The 19,327-nt window shown below is 30.9% G+C and overlaps 1 protein-coding gene across 1 annotated transcript; it reads left to right on the top strand.

Moving 5' to 3' along the window:
* Nucleotides 1-1,867: 1,867 nt before the first annotated feature.
* Nucleotides 1,868-5,305, top strand: LOC120084208 (putative 2-carboxy-D-arabinitol-1-phosphatase). The gene is made up of 7 exons (XM_039040103.2): nt 1,868-2,314; nt 2,397-2,548; nt 3,757-3,876; nt 3,996-4,095; nt 4,442-4,581; nt 4,667-4,746; nt 5,112-5,305. Exons 1-7 carry the CDS (start codon nt 2,149-2,151, stop codon nt 5,236-5,238), a joined length of 885 nt encoding a protein of 294 aa, XP_038896031.1. The 5' UTR covers nt 1,868-2,148; the 3' UTR covers nt 5,239-5,305.
* Nucleotides 5,306-19,327: the final 14,022 nt, after the last annotated feature.

Below are 19,327 nucleotides of genomic sequence, written 5' to 3'. Positions count from 1 at the left end.
TACGAGCATACATCCTGTAGCTTATTGGAGGATTTTTATTTGTCGATAAGTCAAATACTCTGGTGCATCTCATGTTCCTCCCATTATTGTCTAATTTCGAGTACGCTGGTACGTACTCATGGGGTGGTGCATGTCTTGCATGGTTGTACAGAGAACTATCGGGCTTCCAATGCACAAGCGTTGGAAATAGCAGGGTCATTGATACTATTACAAGTATGGGCTTATAATCGATTTCCAATTATAGCACCACAAGTCCGACTACAGGCCCTAGATCATCGTCCACTTAGTGCCAGATATTATTTTATTTATATATTTATTTCGTTACCATTTTATGTAAGAATATAAATTAATTGTATTTTTTATAATTTTAGATGGAGTGGTGTATTAGTTGCCTCTAAACAGTCAGCAAATATGTTGCTCGTGTATAGAAAAATATTTGACATGCTGACGCACAATCAGGTAGTAAATATGTATATAAATGAATATTTAAAACATTTTATATGTATACTTATTATTATTATTATTTTTTTTTTTGTCAGGTTATTTGGACGTCATACACACAGATTTGGACATCCTTATCTGATTATTGCCGTGATGGTGAAGACATCTGGTTGACTGTTAGCCCTCTTATATGCTTCCATATAGTAGAGTGGCATCATCCAGATCGTGTGCTAAGACAGTTCGGTATGCAACAAACGATACCTTCATTGTCCTATACACTCCCAACACTATACCAGATCGATTTAAGAGGTAAGCACGACCAAGACTAGCGTCGAATCCATGCGAAATATTTATCCTACTGGCATGGACGACGTGATCGTTGTGCACAGGGAGAATTAACAAATGGGCCAGTTGTATCAGACGACTACTTTCCTTGGTACAGTTTGATCACGAGGCGATTTATCTCACCTGACGGCACTTACTATTACTGCATGGTAAGAGATTTAAAATCAGACATTTTTCATATATATGATATGAATATTGTTTAATATTTATTTTTTTTTATTGTACAGAATAATTTTATCGGCGATGTTCAACAATATTCAGTGTAAAACAACTTACCAGAATTGGGTTCAATGTGTCAGCAAATATTGGTCAACGTAGAAGGTTATTCAACAAACAAGACGACTCAATGTTGCTGACACCGATCGAAGACGTATTCGTCGTAGACGACAGTGACAACGGGGTAAACCTAATTTAGAGGGACACGAAGACAACTCCATGAGAAGTAAGGGCCAGGGGGGTCGTTTTTAAATCTCACATTGTATCATTTTCAAATTGTAAACATTCTTTAATATCATGGTATTTTTTTTTTAATATGAGTGCAAGATGTTTTCATTGTAGATTAAATATAAAATTAAGTTTAACAATTAAAAAAACAATTATAAGCAATAATGAAGGAATTAAGTTATATAATTAAGTTTAACAATTAACTTTAAATAAAAAAAAAAGAAAAAAAATTATAAGCGAATCGTGTACCGGATGAACGAGTTCGCTTGACCGATCAACCAGCTAGCTGACGTGGTCAGCTGACTGAATTAAATGGTAATCGTGTACCGGGTACACGAGTATGCCACATGGTAATCGTGTACCTGGTACACGAGTATGCCACATGGTAATCATGTACCGTACACGATTACACTACACTAGTTTTGTCAATACTTTCCCAAAACACCTATTCTTAGAAATTGTTTCCCTTCAACTCTATTTTTGTCATTATTTATTAAAAAAAACATTATTTCAAAAAAAAAATCCAATAAAAGAGAAAGTATAATGAAGATAACAGGGACAAAACAGTAAAAACATAAGAAGGAAATATCTTCTATCAAATTCAATTTGGACTCACGGATATTAAAAAAATAAAAGCAAATTTCAATTACGAGTTTTATTTATGATTTTTGGTAAGAGAAAAGGGAAGGAAGTCCAATTGAGGATAAAAATCTTCCCGCGATTTGGATTCAGCCATAAACTACCCCAAATAATGAAAGCCCATTCATCTTCTTCAACTATTCCCCACCACTCCCCTGTCGTTATTCCCATAAAAATCTGCTCCACCACCGCCGCTAACAGCACCTACACCACCACAAATGCAAAACCATAACCCCAGCAACCACTTCAACCTGTCATCTCTCTGATTTCTTCAACAACATGGCTTTTGGGATTGTTTCCATGACTATCGTACCTCTAACTTCCACTTCAAGTTACAGTTCCTGCTTATCCTACGGTCGGAGGCGTCCTTTCCTACTTAATCTCTCCGGCGAAAGTTCCGGAGTTCGCTGCTCAAATTTCAGTCGAGATTTGTCTCTAACCACCGGTAACGTTATCGATTACTCTTATGATGGAGTTCGCATTTATATCAATGCCTTCTGATTCTGGCTTTGGATGACTTATGGCAGAGAAGCTTGGAAATGGTGATGTTATGACTGGAGGAGCGTTTGATTTTAGAAAAGCAACAACATCGCTTACTGAAAGATCAATCTCTACATCAAAGAAGGTTACTCTTGTAAGGCATGGCCTTAGCACTTGGAATGAAGAAAGTAGAGTACAGGTTTGTTTTGTTTCTTCTCTAGGGGACTTTTTAAATACTTGGAAAAGCATTTTAAAATGCAATAGGAAAGTATTTTTAAGCACATGTTCTAATATTAAAATTTCCTTCGTCCACGGTTTAAGTTTTTGGGTCAATCGATGATTTAACATGGTTTCGGAGTAGGTGGTCCAAGAGGTCCTTATGTTCAAATCTCTTGCAATGTTATTTTCTCTCCAATTGATAGTGATTTTAACTTGCTGGGTCTTTTAAATATTTAAAACCCAACAAGTGAGGGGAGCGTAATGTGATATAATATTATATCTACATTTCTCATCAGCTTAAGCTTTTTGGTCAATTGATGATTTAGCACAAGCAAACCAGTATATATTGATCTTTTTTTACAGTGGGCGAATGTGAAATAGTCCTTGGGTTGCTTGATATCAATTGTCTTGTGCTGTCTTCCAGTCTTCTTTTCTTGGATGTATTTTTGTTTGTTTTTGAGCTATTTTAGTTTGTTCTGGACTTTCCCTGTCATGTATGTTTGGCATAAGAGATCATGTCTATAGATAAATTACTATGATTATGCTATTTGCAAAATTTGTTGGTTTATCTCACATCGGTTGAAAGAAGGGGTAGGATGTAGCTTTATAAGTACGAGGGGAAGTCTCACCTCTTGATCTGACTTTCAAGGCGAGAAGTTGCATTTGGCTCCAATATAAGTAGTTGGAGTAGTTGAAAAGTTAGTGTTTCATAGAGACTTGCATCAGATTGAAAAACCAAGTTTCCAGCTTTCTAGTTTAGTTCATTCGTTAATAGAAACGTTTGGAGCTGTTGGTAACATGCTGACAATTTGGTGCCTGCTTTATACAATGTATGTCCCATATCTTGCTAAGGAGAATACTTCCTTGCTATTGTGCCATTATAAATTTCTACTGGCCACCACAAAATTTTTGACAGATGGGAGCGTGAAGGAGAGAGGAGAAAGATTATTATATATTTCTTTTCAGAAAAATAAACTCTGTAAAAAATTTAATCTTGCTGCGAAGTCTGAAGTCTTATTCTTCGATGAATATGAAAATTATGCAGGTAGTTGTTGATATCCACGCTTGAGATGACTTCAATCTATTTTGAAGAACACCTGCTTGAATTTGGTGTACAGATCCCATTCTTGTTCTTGCACATGGATTTTATTTTATATTTAGCCTACTTTGTGTTGAACTAATATGCAGGGAAGCTCGGACTTATCTGTCTTAACACAAACTGGGGTACAGCAAGCTGAAAAATGCAGAAGAGCCTTGGCAAACATAAATTTTGATAGATGTTTCGCAAGTCCAATATCACGCGCCAAGGTGGAGAGGGATCCAAAGATTATATATATGTTTTTTTTTCCCTTCATTATAATGTACTGTTATTATTTCCATTCTCATATTGAATGTTTCATCCAATAGCACTATTTCCTTGGGTGCAGTCAACTGCTGAAGTTTTATGGCAAGGACGGGAAGAAGAACTGGTTTTTCTTGATTCTCTGAAGGAAGCCCATCTGTTTTTTCTTGAAGGCATGAAAAATGGTGTGTCCCCTGCTTGAGCATGCTAGAATTATGATCACCATTTTACTAATTATCGTGAACATTATGTTTGGAAGTAACTTGAAGTTGAATTTCTCATCAGTAAATACATTCCAACAAGCTAGTAAACACCACCACCTACAAATTCCATTAAAAAATGGTTTTGGAGAATGCTCCGTTTTAAATTTTACGACAAACATTTTTTCTATCTTGGTTCTGGTTTATCTCCTAACCTGACTTCTGAATTTACGATTTTAGACTTCTAGTAGATCTTAAAATATTGCTTAGAATACATCCTTCTGTACATTCTGTTTCGATCATAGAAATCATGATTAGAATTTGGAGGCAGTGGATGCTAAGAAGATTTATCCAAAGGAGTACACAACATGGCGAGAAGATCCTGCTAAATTTTGCGTAAATGGCGTCTACCCTCTTCGAAAAATTTGGACAACAGCGAGAGAGGCTTGGAAGGAAATCTTATTATCACCTGTGAGATGTGCTCATGTAATCTATTATATTAATGACAAGCTTGTCTTGACTGCTGCCTTTTAACAATTATTTTGTTGATTATCAGGGAGAGAATTTTGTGGTGGTCACTCACAAATCTATATTGCGAGCACTCGTCTGCACAGCGTTGGGGCTTGGCCCTGAGAGGTATGTGATGTCATTTATAATATTTGTGTGAATGAGGTGGTTTGGGGCACTATGTTGAGTTTCGAAGTCGGGAGTTAATATGTTGGAATAAGAAAGTTTGTGTTTAGGGTGTAGAATTGTTCAGTTAGAGTTATTCAATAAATATATAAAAGAGAGAAGAGTAGAAGATGGAGTTCCTCAATAAATATGTAAATTTCAATGGTAAACATTGTTGAAGTTGGTAGAATTGAGTTATTTAACGTCGATTTATAAAGCTGGTGAGCCAGTTTAAGATTTCTTACGAGAAGTATATACTGTTATATTAACAACTTCCAAATTCCAAAATCTTGAACAAAAAGTCTGTGTCAATGGCTTTCATGGTTCAGGTTCCGATCTATCGAGATAAACAACGGCGGGATATCGGTGTTCAAGTTCAATGAAAGTGGTGAAGCAATGCTTCAATGTTTGAATATGACAGCACACATGTATAGCGATCACACCTATTTATACTGAAACTAGGATGTATACTGCATGTGGAATTGGAAATGAGAATGAAATTATATATTTTTTTTTTTACAAAGATGATTGTTTACATGAAAATGTAATCTTAGGCTTGTTTTGTAAAATACCATATGGAGCTTCAACTAAAATGATTTCTTTTGGATGGACTGCTCCACTTTGTTCAAACGTTACATGAATTCCGGAAAGGGGGACGACTATAATTGTAGTCTTAAAAAAAATGATATACTAAAAAAAACCAAATTATAATGGTAATAATTTAAACCTTAAATTTATATAAGTGAATGCCAAAATGAACCTAATTTAACTAGCATAAAAATATGTATTATCAATTTCTAAGTCGATTCTCTCACTCTTCATATTGTCCCAAAAAAACAATTTAATGAATCAATTTAGGCTTTGTTTGGGATTACATTTGCAATCATAAAAATTGATTAAAAGAAAATCTTAAACCGCCTATACTATTTGATAGAACAATTTATTTATTAATTTGGAAGAATCACTTTTAAATTTTAACTAATGTATAAAAGTTTATAAATACTAGGTTTTAGATTTAACTTTCCTAAAAATTTCTTACCTTCTTAACTATTTAAATAAATATATTATAATAGTATCATTCTATATTAATATATTTTGTCACTATCTATTTTCAAAATTTAGTTGATTCAATTTTATATAATAATTTTTTTCTTAATTTTTTTCCGAATAATCAGAATAAGCAAAATTAATTGAAATTCAAATCATATAAAATTTTGAATAAAAATATTATAATAAATTCTAAATTATATCATCATGATAACAATTAAAGTAATAAGTTATTTTGATTCATATAACTAAAATACACTAATTTAGTATTAATTTATCAAATACGATACGTAGGTTTTTTTAATTTAAAATTAAAATTTACGAAACACAGAAATACTAATTTTACTTCTGTTTACAACTAATTTTTCTATAAGTACAACTATCAGCGATTATTTTAAAGGCTACAACATAATCTCAAATGAATCCTTAAACTATTGCCATAGTTTTCTTTTTTCCTTGATTTCATTTAAAAGTAACTCAAATTACCTGAGTACGTAGAGTAAAACAATGAAAAGCAGAAGATAAAAAGTCCCTCATTAGGCATAAATGAAAAGTAATACTATTATGTTATGTTAATCTTTGTATTTAAAAAAGTTTTATACAAGTGAAAACATATATTTTAGAGTTTTAATTAATATAATTATTAATTGTAAATTGTAAATGATAATTTTCAAAGTTTATAACCTACCATTTTTAATTTTTTTGAAACTATCATTTTTTTTCCTCTTTTTTTTTTTCCATTGAGAAAAATGTGACAATTTCAAGCATAGCGGGGGAAGATTTGAACAATTGATTAGTTAAAATTTGACTTTAAGCCAGAAAATTTATTTCTTGGATTTACTTTTCCCCTATTGACCAAGGATTTTGAAAATTATGGAGGTATCTACTGTACGTTGACAATATTATAGATAATGCTATCAGATTCATATTACACAAAAACAATTATCATTAAATAAACAACATATAAAGAATATCAGATATTGGTAACCCAATTTGGTAAATACCACCTATGTCTTGGGGGTAACGTGTCGAGAAAAGATGACTTCACTAATATAAATAATAAGCAATTACACCGCACTTATCTATAATAACAATATAATTACAGTGACTCTCGAACAGTTCAATCACTCAACCTTTCCCCTACGCTCCCCCTAGGAGTGATACTCCCTCTCTCGATAACTAAGGTCCTCCCTAAGCTGTAGTATTAGTGAAGAATGTCTTAGGCTTCCCCTAAAACTGAGACTTCCTCTTAAATAAACTCGAGCTCCCCTCAAGTCGTGAGACTCCTTCTCACTTGATTGAGTATCTTCCCTCCTTAGAACAAAATCTTGCTTGAATATAGCTTAGGCACTTCCTAAGCTTGAGAATCCCTTCTCAGAATAGTTTGGAGTATATCTCCAAATAGTGCAACCGACTTTCTTCTTTAAAACATAAAAATGGCAACCCCATACACACCTCAAAGATAAAACACAATAATACTCTTTTCTCGCAACAACCAACCTTAGGCGAAGGACTAAGTGTTCTTTAAATATGCACAACGAACAAAAAAAAATGAGCCACCCTACTTTTCAAAACAATCGCACACAGAAAAATGAAAAAGATCTATAAAAAAAATGTTGAAAGAAAAATCCAAAAAGAAGAGAGCATTTTTGCAAAAACAATATTTTCAAGAAGTAACCATTTGTTAGAAACCATTCATGCAAAAACATCGCACACAACAACTACAACGCTTAAATAAATATTACCAACACATAATCTCTAACTAGTTCGAAAATATTTTGGACTAAGAATTTTTGGGTAATCAATATTTGAGCCTTGAAAATTGTTATCCTGATGTTTTCTCCCATGCTCTCTAATACTATTTTTGTTTTTTTAGGAATTTGTGGAGGTAAATATTACTTATAGGTCTTTTTTCAAGATAAAAGATGATTTATTTGAATTTTGAATATATATTCTTTTAAGGGATCTTTTCAAAATAAAAGATATTTAAAAATATTTACACTTTATGGTGAAAGGTTTTAAAAATATAAATATTTTTAGAATTTTTTACTATAAAATTTAAATTTTTTAAATTTTTTTATTATTTATAAGAATTTCTCTCCTTATTACTGTAAGTACTGGGTAAAGGAATTTTTTTTAAAAAAAAAATCGAGTTCAACAATTAGAAATTTAAACTTCTGGCTTTTATAGGGAAAAAAAATCAACTTCCAATCTCATGAAGATATAAACTTAAATTAGTTAATTTATTTTATATATATATATATATTCATAAACATATTTGAAGCTTTTAGTAATGATTGGAATGAAAGTAACTTTGTATCATGACAATGGATTTAAATAATCGGGTTTGGACCCATCAGATTGGTTGTGTAATAATAAAGAATCATTGTGGATTAAATTAAGGGGTTTTACTCCATTATCTAACAAATCCGAACCCTAAATAACAAAAACAATTAATTTCATTCTCCCAAAAAAGACATATGATATAAACTCCGTTGGATTACATGCATACAAATATGCCACGTCACACATGTCATTAATCTAAGATTTGAGAATGTCTTTTTTAACCATCTCCCATTGCATAAAACATGTATTATAAATTGCTTTTTTAAAATATATTTACATTATACGTATAAAAATTAGGATAATTATTTTAAGAAGAAACAAACTACTTAAAAATATTTACAAATTACTATTTATGACAGAATATTTTGTTATATTTATAAATATATTGACTCATTTTCTTATATTTGAAAACAAGATTTGAAATTATGGGTCAGTCAACTAATTTGACTTCATTTTTTTAAATATAATAAGTGTAGATGTGTAACACCCCGCACATTTTTTTTTAGTAATAATGTAATTTCAGTAACTTTATTATTTGGAATTTCAGTAATTATTATTAGTTGAAGAGCATTTTTGGAATTTTGGACTTCAAGTATAAGTGCGGGAATTTAATTGTTGGTGTGAAATTATTCAATTTGAAATTCAAATGGAAAATTAATGGCAAGAATTAATTTTCTTTTGAAACGGAAAAGAATTTAATAATATAAAACATAAAGAAATTAAATGTAATTATATTTACTTCCTTTTTATTTTATTATTATTATTATTGTTATTGTTTTTTTTATAAAAAGTCAAACCCCCACCCCTTTTCTTTCTCACGTTCATGAGCCCGTCCGATGTCGCCCAAAGCCGCTGCAGCAGTTTCTTCTTCATGACCTCCGTCCACCACTGCTCAAGCATCGTTCACTTTTGCCGTCACTGGATCTATAAATTTGGATAAGATTTCTGCCGTTTGGGTTGTTTTTGGTTGATTTTTGAATACTCATTTACTTTTAGCATCAATTGGTTAATACCCATTGTGTTTCAACTTTGGATTCAAGTTTTGAAGGTATTGAGGTGTTGTTCAGTGAAGTTGGAGTTTGTTTTAGTGAGTTTTGGTAAGTTTTATGCTTTGATGACCCTCTTGTGGATTAATTTTGATTGTTGAGAAATTTTGGTAAAGTCATTTGGAAGTGATTTTTTTGACGAAGCTACATATAGATAATTTATTTGAGACATTGGTAGTGAAGTATGTATTTGGTACAAGGAAGAGTTAGGTTTGCTAATTATATGGACTTAAAATTGGAGGTTTGGAAGGTGAATTCGAATTGTACTACACCTTAGGTAAGGTTATCTGGAAATATTTTGTAATATCTGGGTGTTTGAAATTTGGTCTTAACTATTAATTTTAAGGCTTGGTTTATGTTTAAGCGATTCAAGAATTTTACAAAGATTCAATTGCTTTTTGGTTTGACCTAATATCAAGGTAAGTAATCTTACTACTGGAACTGCCCACGGGCCAGACATTAGATGTATGCTAGCATGTTAAATGAAGTTATGGCAGAATGATAGCATGAAATATTGATAGTATAATATGATTAAAATATGTTCTGTTACGAGATCCGAATTATTTATTTATGCACATAGATACTTGAATGCTAGTATGAGATGGTATGTGCTTCCATGGTTGTATTTGATCTGATGATGTTGAGGTATACATGTTTGTTGTAGAACATGATGTTGAGGTATATATGTATGTTGTAGAGCCATGATGTTGAGGTTTATATGTATGTCATAGATTTGTATAGTGAAGATTATGATGCTGAGACTGTGCAAATGTCCTTACTGATTAGTTAGATGCCCATTAGATTTTGTGTTTCCTTCGGGATTCATCAGTTTGTGTTTCCTTCGGGATTCACTAGTTTGTGTTTCCTTCGGGATTTACCAATTCGTGTCTCCTTCGGGATTCACCAGAGGTAGTGGGCATACTTAACTACAGTAGGATAGGACTCAGTCTTCTTGTTTCATGTTGTTTCACCAGAGGTGGGTATCTAGAGGGCATAGATGCCCAGCCTGACCCCAGTAGTAGGGTTACTTATTGAGTATTTTATACTCATTCTTTCTCATGTTGTTGTTTCAAGTAAGGGTAGAGATGCACTGGTGATGGACAAGCGAAATTCGTGATCGAGCCATAAGACTAGTTTTTACACATCCGCATAATGAGATTTAGAGTTCTTTTCATGTTTCTCTTAATTTTTAGTTTTGATGTTTAAAACTTATTTTTAAGAATCGTTTTTCAGACTTATTTATTATCCTTTATGATTTATGGGTACCCTACTATTGATTTAGTATTTGAATTTAATGAAAGTCTTTTGAACTTACCTTATTTAATTAACATTTATTTCGCCATAACCAAGTGTCGTTTTGAGTTCCATGCATGCATGTATTTAGTAATGGTCTAACTTAAGTCCTAGGGGGTCGATTCGTTACAAGATGTAATTTTAAATTTGACCTTAAGACAATAAATTAGACTAATTTATATTTTTATTGGCAAGTTTATATTAAATTACAAATTTAATCTCTACAATTTAAAGATAATTAGAATTTAGTTTTCATGATTTTAAAAATCAAGATTTTATTCGTATAGGTTTGATCAAATCAAGATTTAATTAGCATTTATTTCGCCATAATTGAGTGTCGTTTTGAGTTCCATGCATGCATGTATTTAATAACAGCCTAATTTAAGTCCTAGGGGGTCGAGTCGTTACAAGATGTAATTTAAAATTTGACCTTAAGATAATAAATTAGACTAATTTATATTTTTGTTGGCAAGTTTATATTAAATTACAAATTTAATCTCTACAATTTAAAGATAATTAGAATTTAGTTTTTACGATTTTAAAAATCAAGATTTTATTCGTATAGGTTTGATCAAATCAAGATTTAATTAGCATTTATTTCGTCATAACCGAGTATCGTTTTGAGTTCCATGCATGCATGTATTTAGTAACAGCCTAACTTAAGTCTTAGGGGTCGGATCATTACAATATGTAATTTTAAATTTGACCTTAAGACAATAAATTAGACTAATTTATATTTTCGTTGGCAAGTTTATATTAAATTATAAATTTAATCTCTACAATTTAAAGATAATTTAGAATTTAGTTTTTATGATTTTAAAAATCAAGATTTTATTCGTATAGGTTTGATCAAATCTCAAATTGTTCTAGTAAATGGATAAGACTTTCATAAATAGTTCCTATAGGACGGGTCTATTTATGAGAATTTTATCAAATTATAGGGATAAATTATAACTATTAAATCTGAAAGACTATCTAACTTTCTCCAAATCATAAGTACCAAATTTATAATTTAACGACAAGTTTATAGAATTTTGATAATGTGTATAATTCGATAAATACATGGTTGTCAAATAAAATAGGTAAACAACTTTTTGAGATTGAATTCGTTTTTCCCAAAAAATTTGACTTCTTTACTTGCTACAGCCTAAGGATTACTATTTTGATAGTCAAGTTTCAAGATATTTATGTTGCTTTTAATTTTTAGTTTAACATCATAATTTGGATGCGAGGATTTGAATTTTTGACATTCTGTTCTATGGCATAATGACATGCCTTAAACAATCCATACAAATAGATTGGACGTTGGTATTTTAATTGATGGAAGCTATAATTAAAAGCTTTACTAAAAAATATGGCATGATATTAATTTTACAAATCTTCTAAATTTATGCATTTACAAATTTGGATTTTTAAATTTAGGCAGCGTTTATCAATCTGTAATAAAAATTTGTGTAATCGTAATGAAATTTCATTGATAGATCAATCGTAATGGAACACAATCGTAAACATATTTGGATTGCTTTTGATCAAGTTATCAAGTTTAATTAAAATTGTAAATTACTTTTGATAGATCAATCGTAATGAACCACCTACGTCTGGGGGACTATGTACCTAGGAAAGACAATTCACTAACAATGATGAGTTAAGTAATACAACGTAGTAGTTATTTGTAATACACCAATTACTACAGTGGCTCGCATAGAGCTCAACTCCCAGATCACCTAGGCTCCCCCCTAGATGTGAAACTCCCTAACAAATGTACTTAGGCTCCCTCTAAGCTTAATGTTAGTGATGAAACTCCTCCCATGACGATATCTTCCCTTCAAGTTAGTGAACTCCCTGTAGGGATTGAATCTCGAGCAGAATCGTGGGAACATGGTTTTTCTATTTTAAATGAAACACAAAACATCAAACTTAAATAGAATACAATAGGATAAACAACATACTTAGCATGAGGAGAAACAAAAGGAAAGAACGATTCTTACCTTCGTAGATTCCCAAGCTTATTGAAATTTCTCTTGTTCTTCACACGAACGTCTTCTCGACGATCACCGACACTACCACAAGAATAACCTTGTTATTCTCTGGGATTCCAAAATTAGATGAGTGGTCTCCAACCCTTGGAAGAAGAAAAGGTAGAGAGAATGTAGAGAGGAATTATTTTTGGGAGGCTAGGGTATGATTTTGCACATAAATCAATTCTTGTCCTCAATAGCTAATAGGATGAATTTATATGGAGAATGGTTTAACCTTCTCCAAGTACTTCCCTTTTTACCCTTGATACCAATTAATTAAATAACTCATTATTTAATTAATGCATTAATTAAATAATCAAATATTAAATCTAACTTAATATATAGTTAATTAATTAATATAAAAACATCACATGTTTATATATTTCCACCTTTCTAACATTATAATTAATTAAATCTTTATGAACTTAATTCACATGAATCAAATATTTGAATCTCATTCAAATATTTCTCTCTAACATAGTTTGAATTATAGATCACATCTATAATCAATTATATATTAATCACATTAATATATAATTTTCCTCGGGTGATTTAAGCAATTCAAATCATTCCTCATTAATATTTTTTAGTGAGCTAATAAGGGAAACTGGTGAACCTACAGATAGAAGCTCCAACGATATAAGATTAATTGGCTAAACTCATTAACCAAATTAATCAATATTTGTTAACTGTGGACACACTCACTAAAGACCCACAACTGCATTCTTTTCACTGTAGATAGAAATACATGTCCACGAATATAGACCAATAATAGCAAGTTGGTCATTCACGGGTGTTTGTAGCATTAACTGGGTCAAATTACTGTTTTATCCTTAGGTTACCTCTATATTCTTAAGTACCAATACTCCTCTAATGAACAACCAATTTATGTGTCTACGAATATAGACCAATAACAACAAATTAGTCATTCACGTGTGTTTGTAACACCAATTGGGTCAAATTACTGTTTTATCCTTAGGTTTCCTCTATATTCTTAAGTATCAACGCTCCTCTAATGAACAACCAGTTTATGGTCCAACCATTAAATAGAAACTCCTTTCGGGCCAGTGAGAAGGTAATGCTCTTTATTCAAGTCCTGGAGACACCACTTAAGGGAACACTCATTTACTTACCCTAAAATCGGGAAGGAGTGAATTCGATCTTGTATTATTATGTTCCCAGTTCCCCACTTGATCTTGTCCCTAAAATGGTAGGCTTATTGAGTCGGCAAACTGGTCACTTTCATCCATACAAATCAAAGGATAATCACTCGTGAACAGGAGTTCATAATACTCTTAGGACTAAGACTAAGTTACTTAAGTCATTCTATTGAAATAGAAACCTAACTAGTCAACGGTGTTACATTTAGTGGTTACTATTTCGCGGCCTGGTCTTATGCAAACTCATTACATAGGATATCCCCACTCACATGTCATCTACACGGATGCGTTGAATCATTGCGCTTGTATCAAATACAAAGTGGGTCGTATCCATAGTGTCACTAAGATAAGGTACCCAACCTTATCCCTATACTATAGATCCTTTAGGTTATATCTTGAATATTGATCCATGTATGTCTCCACAATCAATAACATTTATTGAAATAACATTGATAACTTTTTATTGATGACGATCGATTAATAGCATTTACTATTTACTAGTTTTAGGGCATAAAACCCAATACTCTCTTTATTGGTGTGTCTTAGATCCCCTTAAGATGGAGAACTCTCTTCTTTGAAGCTGAATCTTAGGTTCCTCTAAGACTGAGAATCCCTAGGGCTTAGGCTCCCCGTGATAATCTTCAAAGTGTTGCAATCAATGGATGAAGAACTTGCACAACAGAATGATGGACAACGAGCAAGTACACAATGTAGAATAGTTTGGCTAAAGTACAGAAATCGTCTTACTCTCAGAAACCAAATTGGCATAATAAAAACTTCTCCCTTCTCTCTCTCTCTCTTTTTTAAAAATCATACCAAGACACCACTTTTAATAGACAAATCCAAAAAAGGAAACATCTCCCAAATAGGAGAAAATAAGTTGTGTCGCAATAAAGAAAAATATCGGACAAAATCAACTGCCAAAATTTTCCAGATTAGGAAAACAAATTCTGTAGGAAATATTCTGATGTCTAAACCCGATATTAAGACTTTTGATGCAACATCTACAGAAACCAAGACTTTGGAAAAATATAAAGCCAATCAAAACGAAATCTCCAACAATGTCCTTCATGAGTTTTGTGATTAAAGCCTCTTTGGTAATTATTTCATTTTTTATTTTTTGTTCTTGAAAATAAGTCTATTTCCTTCCTATTTTTTAGAATGATTTGTATCTTTCTTACGTACAATGATTGAATTCTTAACCAAATTCCAATATATATATATATATATATATATATTTAAAAGCTACTTTTTTTAGTTTTCAAATTTTGGTTTGGTTTTTCAAACCATTGATAAAAAGTAGATAACAAACAAAGAAATTTAGAGATAAAAGTAATGTCTATAGGCTTAATTTTAAAAATATAAAAGATAAAAAATCAAATAGTTACAAAATGGGACCTAAGGCATTTAATTGTTATGCTTTTTCACGACAATAGTGGTGGAAAGGAGTATTGAAATATGAATTTTTTCTATAAATGGAAGAGAAAAATTTCCAAAGATGAATATATAATATATGGGTTTTTTTTCAAATAAAAAAGAAGCCAAATTATTTTAAAATATAGCAAAAGTCTCTATATATTAGTGGTAGATCACGATAGACATCTATCAGTGTCGGTGATAGATGTCTATCGTAGTCTATCACGGATAAACAGTGACATTTTGCTATACTTGAAAATATTTTCAGCAGTTTTATTATTTAAAATAATAATTACCCTAAATATATTGTGTATTTATATAGAAATATACGATATTTATGAGAGATTTTTAACCATCATATCTCGTGCCACGGAGATTTTTGTTAAAAAATATTAGGTATTTGTATGGTTGGGTATTGAATAAAAAGAAAAAAGAACTTATAGGAAAATGGTGAGAGTAAGAACAAATTTTGATGTTGAGATTGACACTTTTATTCTATATGTCAATCAAGTACAAGGTATTTTTATGACTCAATTTTGAATTTTGGAAGAAAAATTCCGACAGGGGTAAATATTTTTTTTAACGAATTATTTTTTACTATTTTTTTTATGTAAAAGGAGATGCACATGATTAGATGTAACCTAATCATTATCCAATTTAAAAGACATTAGAAAAATTCTGCCATTAATGGTGAAGGAAGAAGACGTTAGAAAGAGGAGAGGAAAAGAAAGAGGAAAAAGAGAGAGAGAAAAGAACAAAAAAAAAAAGCTTAGAACAATATATTTTTAATTTAAAAATTTAAAACTTTAAGTAAAACTTTTAAATAAAATATAAACGTGACATAGCTGATAAAAATTAACGGAAAATCTGACAAAGAAATATGTACCAAAAGTAAATCTTAAAGTAAAATGGTTGAATTTGAAAATTCACGCATCTGAATGCAACCTAAACTAAATATCAATAATCAAAAGTATATTTTTTCCCAAACTTTTAACCTCAAATGCCCCATCCTATATGTTGTATTAAGAAAAAAAAAAAAAAAAAACCCTCAAATACCTTTAAAAAAAATTACGTATCTTGATTGTGATATAAAATAATGGTGAAAATAGATGGCAATTATGATATACACTGTTTTTAAATTTTTTGTCATCATAATATTTAATTAACTGAAATTTCCCAATCTCAACCTGGTAGAGTAAATAAAAGACTAATTACCACTACAAAGTTTTAATTTTTACCGTTACAATGGTTGAACTCAACCAAAATTAGTCAAGTAAATTATAATTACATAAGTGCAATGGGAGGAGGAGCCATGTTATTGATCCCTCGCATAGTCTAGTTAGCAAATTTTTATAATCAAGAGATTAGATTAAACAAACATGAGTATGATTAGAGTAAGTATAACTCAATGATAATCGATATATATTCTATTTCTCAAGATTGAAGGATTAAATCTACTTTGTTGTACTAAAGAAATCTCATCTAAAAAAACATAGCTAAATTGGTTTTAAAACATATATCCTCCATCAAAACATTTGTACATATGTTGGCCCAAAGAGTGGGAGTTAGGACTCTACTTATTTTGTTCAAAGAGTTTGTGGACTCACGATCAAAAGTACGTCATTTTCGTGACTTATCAACTTCTTATATACTGTGGTTCAACGCCTAAAACAACTCTCTAAACTAAACAAATTTACTTCTTGACCAAAACACTCCCTAAAATAATAATAAGAAGAAAAGAAATACAATTTTGTCCTTAAGTTTTGGATTCAACTTCTATTGAATCCCAAAATTTTAAAATTTTACATATTTGGTCCTTAATTTTGAGTTTAGTTTCAATTTAGTCCCTAGGTTTTCAAATGTTCCAATTTTACCGTTGAAATCTAAGTTTTGTTTACATTTAGTCTCCAACTTTTAAGATTTACACTTATACCCTCAATATTTCACTAAATATTCACTTTTAGTATCCAACGTTAAAGTCTATAAATTAATTAAAAATAATTATAAAATAAATATTTGAATTTAATTTTAATAGCGATGAACAATAGTGGAACTTAATTAATTATAAATCTTTTAGCTCTTTTAAAACTAATCAGTAGATATGAATAATAGGTTGGTTTGAAAATGAACCAACTTATTTACAAAATATAGCACAGTTTCATTATTTATCAGTGACAGACCGTGATAGACATCTATCAATGTCAATGATAGATATCTCTCACGGTTCATCACTGATAGACAGTAACATTTTGCTATACGTGAAAATATTTTCAGCAATTTACCATTTAAAACAATTATCCATGGTAATTGTTTTAAATGACATCTAGAAATTTTCAAATATAGCAAAATATTACTGTCTAAGAATAATAAGTAATGGTAGACATTGATAGACATTTATTAATGCTTACCATGATTAGTGATAGACACTAATAGATATTGGTGGACATTGACATTTTGTATATTTGTAAATAAGTTGATTCATTTTGTTATATTTGAAAACAACCTTTAATAAACATATGAGAAATAATTGTTTAGTGAAAAATCAGACTTAAAAATGTGAATCTTAAAATCTAGGGATTAAATTTTAAATGAAACTCAAATTTCGAGAGTAAATTGTAACATTTTAAAATATAATAACTAAATAAAATCAAACTCAAAACTTAAAAATTAAATATATGGGTTAGGTTAAGTTGTCAGGTTACTTGTTTTTTACTTTTTTTTTCCCTATTTTTTAGTATACAAATGAAGTAGCAAAATAATCAAATTTATTGATCGATGGAAGGAAACAGACGAGAGACATGATAATCCAATGATTGAAGCAGACAAACAGAACGATTGAAGCTAAGGAAGATGAAATAGAAAGAGGGAGAGCTAGAGATGAGAGACATGCATAGGTGGAATCCAAAATTAAAAGAGTGACAATTAAAGAGGTAGACGAGATGTAAAATATGGAATACCAAGTCAAAAGAGGTAGTCAGAGATGGCACAAATGCGAAATCGAAGGGGGAAGAACACACAGTAGTTGAGTTTAAGAGAGAATAGGGAGAGAGATGCATGCAATTCAACACAAAAATCCTAAAAATTGTTAAGTTATGATATATATAGATATATAGCAATTTGGATTGAATTGGATCAATTTTTTAAAAATGTAAATCGAGATCCAACTGAAATGTCATATTTATTTAGACACCCTTATTTTGAAATAAAAATGAAACAGTAAAAATCATTTTTTCTGATAAAAATACTAATTTCCGAAGGCTTAATTTTGTGAACAATATTCTGACGCTGCACGTGGGAGGAACGCTGGGCTTTTGGTCGCTTCTGTCCATTTATGAAACTATGGTTTGAACTTAAATTATTAATACCTTATTAATAAAATCACCAATTTTCTTTTCTTTTTCTTTTTAAAAACCGGTAATTATATAAACTTATATCTCCATAACTGTACTTAAAAATAGAAAAGAGAAACGTATTGTTCTGTTCATTACTAGGGGTGGGTCCCGCACATGTCCGTAACGCCATTGGGCGGTACTTCCCACGCGCGGAGGATGCGCGTGCCTGTGTTTTGCGAACACCTTTCTAGAAAATGTAGAAACAGAATATACGCTCCCCCACCATGCCCTTTTACTTTTAGCCACCCTGTCAAATTTCCCTCTTTCCACTCCTTCGGTGAATGGATAGTAAAAAGTAATTTGCAAAGAGCAATATTAAGTGCAGTTGTATATATGTCCATGCTTCCCTTCCCTTCCCTTGTACACATTAAAAGAACAACTTTTAGTCATTTTTTTTAAAAAAGTAAATCTTCTATTTGCAACAGTAAAACTCATTCTTTTAGAAAAATATCCTTTTTATATTACACAATTTGTCATATTTGCAAAAGAAATATAGATGTTTTTATTTATTTATTTTGAAAGTGAGAATAATATATTAAGAAACTTCCAAGTCTAGACAAAATCTATTGGTAACAATTACAAAAGCATGCACAAAATTACCATGAACAATAGCTATCGAAATTAGGTTATAGTAAGTGAGTGATTGAATCCTCTGAGGTTAGAGTAAATACTTTCCATAACACTTAAAAAAGAAAAAGAAAGTGTAGTTTATAGGAACTAAATTCTTTTCGGAATTGTTCTAAAAGTAAAGTAGTTTTTCCAAATGATATTTGATTGTAAACACGACTAGACTATAAATATTTGAAAATGATTGACATTTCTGGGCG

Source organism: Benincasa hispida, chromosome 8 (genome assembly GCF_027475165.1).
Source record: "Benincasa hispida cultivar pf3 chromosome 8, pf3_genome.v1.1, whole genome shotgun sequence".
NCBI classification, from domain to species: Eukaryota; Viridiplantae; Streptophyta; class Magnoliopsida; order Cucurbitales; family Cucurbitaceae; genus Benincasa; species Benincasa hispida.
This window is presented reverse-complemented; position numbering and strand designations above follow the sequence as displayed.